The sequence below is a fragment of the Echinops telfairi genome, unplaced genomic scaffold (genome assembly GCF_000313985.2).
Source record: "Echinops telfairi isolate 266 unplaced genomic scaffold, ASM31398v2 ScPeMD7_7458;HRSCAF=8496, whole genome shotgun sequence".
Taxonomy (NCBI): domain Eukaryota; kingdom Metazoa; phylum Chordata; class Mammalia; order Afrosoricida; family Tenrecidae; genus Echinops; species Echinops telfairi.
The window spans coordinates 2,604,720-2,611,999 of record NW_022111358.1 but is presented as its reverse complement, the minus strand read 5'-3'; the positions used below and the strand labels follow the sequence as shown (position 1 = coordinate 2,611,999).

The 7,280-nt window shown below is 50.2% G+C and overlaps 1 protein-coding gene across 1 annotated transcript in view; it reads right to left on the bottom strand.

The window, feature by feature from the left end:
• The window catches only part of TLCD3A (TLC domain containing 3A), a 10,982-nt gene that overhangs the window by 2,296 nt on the left and 1,406 nt on the right, over positions 1-7,280 (bottom strand). The window contains exons 2-4 of the mRNA XM_030888244.2: positions 6,930-7,013; positions 1,581-1,785; positions 2-86 (exon numbers count right to left, since the gene is read on the bottom strand). Coding sequence (XP_030744104.1) covers positions 2-86; positions 1,581-1,785; positions 6,930-7,013 — 374 coding nt within the window. The remainder of the gene's footprint in view (position 1; positions 87-1,580; positions 1,786-6,929; positions 7,014-7,280) is intronic.

Below are 7,280 nucleotides of genomic sequence, written 5' to 3'. Positions count from 1 at the left end.
ACTCTGCCCAGCGACACAAACGGAGTGCTCAGTTCCGCCGTGAAGATGCAGCCAACAAAGAAGTCCCCCAGGTCTCCCCTCAGTCTCTGCAGGGGCGAGGGGGAAAGAAGAAAGGGAGGTGAAGAAAACGCAGGAAAATGCCAATGAGGGCTGTTGACAAAGGCAACCCTGAAAGGCCACCGGGAGGACACAAAACGACAACAAACCTCGCGGCCATGGAGTTGATGCTGACTCACAGCAACCCTATAGGACCGGGTAGAACCACCCCTGTGACATTTTGAGACTATCGCTCTTGATGGGAGGAGCATCCCCCATCGGATCAGGTGGCGGGTTTTGAACTGCTGGCCTGGCGGGTCACAGCCCAATGCATAACCGCGGCGCCATCAGGGCTCCTCTGACGGGAAAGGAGCCGCTGCCTGGACAAGTGGATACCCAGCGAATGCTCTGCTGCTCGCCCAGCCGCAGCACTGGCGGCCGGATCCCTGGGATGCAGAAGCACACCCAGACAGACTGACGGCCTCAGGCACCACTTTGGAGGCGTTTTAATGAAACCTGAAGGAACCTGGTAGCCTTCGTCTGGGTCTCAAACCTGGGCAGTCAGGCCAGGGCTCTGGGCCACTTCAGTTCGACGACATATGTGCCAGGCCCTGAGCTGGACATCAGTGTCCCAACACAGTCAAGAGAGTCTTCTTGAAGAATTCAAGGCCTTCTGTCCCTCCTTCGTCTCTTTCGAGAATGTAGTGTACCGTCGAGCAACCAGCTCTGCCGCTTAGGATCACTGAGTGAGAGAAATCCCCAGAGGTCCCGTTGATCGATGAAATCAACCAAAATACTCAACCCACTGTGGTCCAGTTGACTCTGATTCGTGTGCTATGGAGCAGAACTGCCCCAGAGGCTAGTTCTCTTGGCTGTTATCGTGCCAGGGCTTCCTTCCATGGGGCCACGGTGTGGATTTGAGCCTGCCAACCTGTAGGCCAGTCGTGGAACACTAACCTGTTTGTGCCCTTCATCTACGGTAGAAGGCAAATCATGTCTACTATTTAGAAAGCTGTGAGCTTTTAAACCAAGGATCTGCCATGTGGCAGACACTCCGAAATTATTAATTTCCTCTCTGATTCCAGCTTCTCTCGTGGTTGACTGGGTCTCCGTGGGAAAAGGGATCGGGGAGAGAGCATGCAGCTCTTGGCTGGAGAGCATGTTTCCCTTTTCCTTTCGATGGCATTGAACTGCGGATGATTCTCTGCTACTGTTACAGCCAAAAGCCAGCTGAGCGTGCTACTTCCTCATCTTAAAAAAAAGGAAAACGATCGTTCTGCAGTATATGGGCATTTTCTCGTGTTTTCATACTGTCTGAATGAAAGGCAGGACCTTTGACAAATGCTGAGGAAGGACAGAGGCCTGTGGGCCTGCTGAAAAGAACGACGTTGGTAGGAAGGACTGTGGACATTAACGCTTCTTCTACGCTCTTTGCTGCTGAAGCAGCTGGCACAGGGAGAGTGGGTGCAGTGGCAAAGGATGCAAAACGAGAGGTGATGGTCAGCAGGAGCAAACACATGACCGCAGGGTCCCGGAGGCCTTACCTGGGCAACAGGCACAAGGGCGAACAGAATGACCGCGTGGTGCGTGAGCATCAGGCGGTTCTTAATGAGGAAGCTTTGGAACGTGGCAAGGGAGTGTCTGCGGTTCTCCTCCTTGATTTTGTACCATTCACAGAGGTACATGGCGTAGGTGTCATACAGCATGTACGGAATCAAAAACCACACGTATTCTCGGGCAAGCCAGTGCCTGAAAGAATAGGAATGGGTCGATAGGATCAGATATCAGGCATCAAGGAACAAAAAACTCATCATTGTGAATGAGGGGAGTGTGGAGTGGGGACCCAAAGCCCAACTCTAGGCCACTGGACATCCCCTTTCAGAAGGATCGAGGGGAGGATCGAGCCAGTCAGGGTGCAGGCAGTGTAGCAATAATGAAACATACAACTTTCCTCTAATTCTTTAATGCCTCACCCCCCCCCCACTATCATGATCCCAATTCTACTTTACAAATCTGGATAGACCACAGGATGTACTCTGGTACAGATAAGAACTGGGAACACGGGGAATCCAGGACAGATAAACCCCTCAGGACCAATAATGAGAGTGGTGATACCAGGAGGGGAAGCGGAAGGTAGGGTAGAAAAGGGGAACCCATCACAAGGATCTACATATAACCCCCTTCCTAGGTGATGGACAACAGAAAAGTGGGTGAAGGGAGACAGTGTAAGACATGAAAAAATAAAAATGTATAAATTATCAAGGGTTCATGAGGGAGGGAGGATGGGAGAGGGAGGGGGAAAAGTGAGGAGCTGATACCAAGGGCTCAAGTAGAAAGCAAATGTTTTGAGAATGATGAGGGCAACAAATGTACAAATGTGCTCGACACAATGGACGTATGTATGGATTGTGATATGAGTTGTACGAGCCCTCAATAAAATGATTTTTAAAGAAATAGGAATGGTCCATGAGATCATTATGAACATCCATTAGGAATGCTCAAAACCCACCCCTACTCAAAAGCACTTCCTTCAGCTTAGTCTGTATCCCAGAGGCTTGCGTGGAGATGCTGCCACCCATCAGCAAGACACGTGAACAACTTTCTCTGTCTCCCCGGGCACATTTGAAAGCCTCGACGGACAGAGCAGGGATGACACTCAGCACTGTGCCATGATGGGACTTCTGTCGTTTCACTTGTCTGCCAGACTTGGCTATTCGTGTGTCATAGGCTTTCTGGCATGTCCTGATATGACTTTGATATAGTTAGAAATACAAATGATTCAACAGCCCCACCAAGAAACTGGCTTGGAGGGTGTCCCGAATCCCAAATCTAACATTTCCAGTTTAACGCCCTCGGTTGCTCAACGGCTGGGAGTGTGCTCCCGGAACGCCTTGAACCAATGCCTTTCCTCTGGATCTTTCGCCCCACGCTCAGGGGAGCAAACCTGGCCATTGCCTTTGCCAATCCCACTCATTCACTGTGGCAGGCTTTCAGGACAAGTTCACAGCCCTTGGGCGCCGGGAGAGAGGCTAAGACCAAAGCCAGTGGTCTCACCGACCTATCAAGTCTGTATGGCCTGTGCCAATCCTCTCCGAAGGAGTCAGAGCAACACTTGCTCAATGAAGACGCTAGTTGATGATGGTAGCGGAACAGGAGACAATGGTCAGCATTCTATAAAAAGTGTATGTGGAACACCAGCAAGTTGAAATCAGGTACCGGGGAGGGAAGACTTGGATTCACTCAATTAGCAGATTTTTCCATTGAGAAGAAGAGTTCGGGTCTACAGTTCTCACCACTCCTTCCAGGTTCCACTCCCCAGCCACCCTCAGCGGCCTCCCTCATCTGTATTTTTGACGCAGTTTCAGGGGAACATCATCCCAGGGAGCCAGCCCACAGAAGTCAGGGCTGGAAACACGCTCCAGAGCCAATGCCAACCCAGTTTCTGTTCACACTCGCCACACAATGAAATAATGAATCAGCCATGAAATATGTGTCACGCCAAACATGTCAGCAGTGGCAAACATCCCTGCAAATGAATTCATTTAGCCCAGTTCCGCTGAGATGAAGAAATCCAAGACTCTTTCTACCGTCCACCTATGGACGGTCTCTGCTTTCTTAAAGTAACTCCAAGCAAAAGCACCCTCACAGAGCTACTAAATGCTCTCCCTCCAAAGGGAATCATAGGGTTTTAATATTTTGCAAGGGTACCTTTCTCTAGGATCAAACATTGTGGCTCGGAGGTGGAATTCTTTGAAGACTTGAAACTATTAGGGAGAGCCCAGGATTAAACTCTTTTTTTTTAATTAAATAATCATTTTATTAGGGGCTCATACAACTCATCACAATCTGTACATACGTCATCTGTGTCCAGCACTTTAGTACATATGTTGACTTCATCATTCTTACGACACCCGCTTTCCACTTGAGCCCCTGGTGTCAGCTCACTTACCACCACCCCCAGGATTAAACTCTTAACTGCCAGTAGCCAAGGATTTAGATTTCCTTAGACAACGGGGATAAACACCCTTGTGTTGCTTCCCTGTAAGGATTAGGAAGATAAAGTCACATACCAAACCGGCAGTCACTGAGCCCATTCCAATTCGTGGCAACCTCCTGGCTTTCATGTTTTTGAATGGCTGTGATCACTCAGGAGTGCCAGACCTTTCTTCTGAAGTTCCTGTGGGCCTCTGAGACTTGAACCACCAACCTTTCCGTGAGTACCCGAGGGCTGCTAGGACCATCTGCACTACCCAGGCACTCCTAAGTGTCAAAAAGCACAATCTAAATCTAAGTGAAGGGGCCCAGGTAGCTCAAGAGGTTTGCAATCAGCTGCTAAGCCTGAGGTTGATGGTTTGAACCTCCCAGAGGCACTGTGGAAGAACGCCCACTTTGGTAAACATTACAGGTAAGAAAGTTCTGTGGAATAATGCCATCTATAAGACAGAGTTGACAGGAACCAGGCCAAGTCAATGGCATCCCACGACAACACATACGTGTTTAAGTTGAGACATTTGCCCTTTGAAAGAATCTGATGAAATCCTTGACTTCCTTACCACATTCTGCAGACAGCTGAAGACATTTGAGGTATTTCCAACTGCCAAGTGTTCATCTACCCCCCCCAAACTAAAGGAAGAGTCCTGGTGGCGTAGTGGTTATGCTTTGGGCCACTAACCACCAAGGTCAGCAGTTCAAAACCACCAGCTGCTCCAAGGGAAAAAGTGTATGTTTTCTACTTCCAGAAAGAGTTAAGTCTCAGAAACCCACAGAGGTAGTTCTCCCCTGTCCTACAGGGTCGCTATGGGTCAGAAACGACTCGATGGGTGTGAGAGAGATAGAGAAACCCCCAAATTACATAAATGATCACCTTTTGACTTTTTTGTATTTTCACAGTTTAGCTCTTTACATTTAATCTTCTAACCTAATGATTCCCAAACTTATTTGGCCTACTGTCCCCTTTTTAGGAAGAAAAAAAATGACTCAGTATTCCCCTGGCCTTTAAAATTTTTTTGTCCTGTATTCCATAATTCAGGATAAAGTATAGGTATTTGCTTTTGGGGCCCTCCCTGGTCATTCCAGTATTCCACCCCCACCTCCAGGGGGCAGCATCACCCACTTTGAGAAACACTGCTCTTTACAAGGGCATCCAACAAGATAATAGATATTTGCATTCATAGTATGAGCCCCTGTGTTTCGATAATCCAGATGCCCTCGGGCCCCTTTCCTGCGTCTGTGCAGAGGAAGGCCAAGGGCACAGAATTGTGGTGGCGGTCTCCATTTGCAAAGGGAGGATCTACGGAGGAACCAGGCTCTGGTCGCCACAATCCACGCGAGGCAGATAACACACAGAGGTGAAGTGTGGTCAATCACCCTTTCTGAAGGTGTCTTGGCCAGCCTGCTGCTGTGCTCAGGTGAGCTCCAGCTGGTGCTAGAAGGATCTCATGGTTCTGACTTTAATCCTTTAAGGAAAGCTGGTTTGAAGTTTGACCTGATGAACTAGGAGCGAGGACGGGGTCTGCGGCAGCATCAGAACATACTCATTAGGATAAAAATTGAACACTGCCCAGCACGTGTTTTTACAGCCGTTGATGGATACAAGCAAGGCCACTGGACCTGAGTTCCCTCAGCATCGACAGTTCATCTCCCATAACTGGTTTTGTCTGAGAAGGGGAACAGGACCCAGCAGGCCTGGTGGTGGGGTTGATCCTGAGTAAGCCCCAGGCACCATGTGCAGGCTGCAGTGAGGTGCATGCCCTGGCATTGTGGTCCCAGCACGTGATAAGCAGGACACTTGTCAGTCAGCAGGAGGAAAGCCTCAGGAAGGGCCAGTAAGCTCCCCTGGCCCCTTTGCCCATGGAGAATTTATCGGGGAGAAAACGAGAGGGACAACAATCAAAATCTGAACTGTCATCAAGTGGGTTTCGACTCATAGTGACCCTATAAAGGGTTGACGGGTTTCTGTACATCCTTATGGGAGCAGATGGGCTCACCTTTCTCCCTGGGAGGATGAGGAGTTTGAACTGCTGACCTTGCTAGCAGCTCAGTACTTAACCTGACTACACTCTGGGGATCCTTTCTAGGAAGATTGGCGTTGGGGGGGGACGGGAGGGGGGGCAGAGGGAGGCTAATAGAAAAACAATACCATCACTATTGTCCAGGTCTACAATCTCACAATGTAGACCAAGTTGGCCTTAACTGATGATTTGTTTCATGGGAACGGCGGCAGGCAGGTGTACATTTCCTGACCTGCCTCTGGCCGGAGAGCTCTTAACACAGACCAGTCGGTTTGCAGAAAGCACCACAAACCTCTCTGCCCAAATCCAAAGGCAACACAAGCCCGGCTTTGGTCAGGCACAGGGTGGTGATGGTTGAATTCTTTCTCTCAGAATTCCACTTTCATGCAGTCAATTCTAAATCACGGTGTGGCCTCTCTAGATTTTCAGAGACTGTATGTAAACCTTAACTGCGTCTCTCATCTCACCAGGGCTGGCTGGTGGGTTTGAACTCCTGACCTTGTAGCCCAAATCCCAAGCCACAGGGCCACTAGGCACTGGCAGCCGTACTGGACAGATGTTGGCTGGTGAGTCCTCAATGAGGAAACCAGTGAGCTCCTTTCAATGAGGCCAAAGGCACACATCCAATTCTGAATAACTTTCACTCTTCGCTCACAGTGTGCCTGTCTTTATAACCTGACACCTGAAACCAGACTCGAAGGTGATTCTCAAGCATGGGTCTTCCCTGAGCTTTCTCCTAAGCTGCCTCTGCTGGAAAGAGGTAAGCGAGGAAGCGCCCCATCAACACCCAACAGTATGTGCTGATAAAACACCCGGTGCCCCCAGCCATTAAACTGAAGTCCCCGGTTCTCTGCACCCCTTTCACTGGGCCTTGGACGGTACCTGTCTGTCATCACGTCTCTGCAGGAGTAGATAACGACGATCCCTGACCCGGTGGCCAGCACACCGTGAACTGAAGAAACCAGCCTAAGGTTGGGGGGTGGGGGCAGAGGGAACAAAAGCACCGTTAAGCCAGTCGTGTGCACAAAGCCCTAAACCTTCAGTCCGGCTTTTCCCAACGCTGCCGATTCCCCTAGGAAAATGGTCAGCGCCGCCGCCGCCGCCACCCTCCCGACCCCCAAAGCAGCCGGCAGAGGTGGGTCCCTGGTGCCCCTCCCCATCCGGACCAGCTGGGGCAGCCTCTACCCTCCTCTCTCCTCCGGGGGTGGGGGACTGGACTCCGGGTTTGCACCA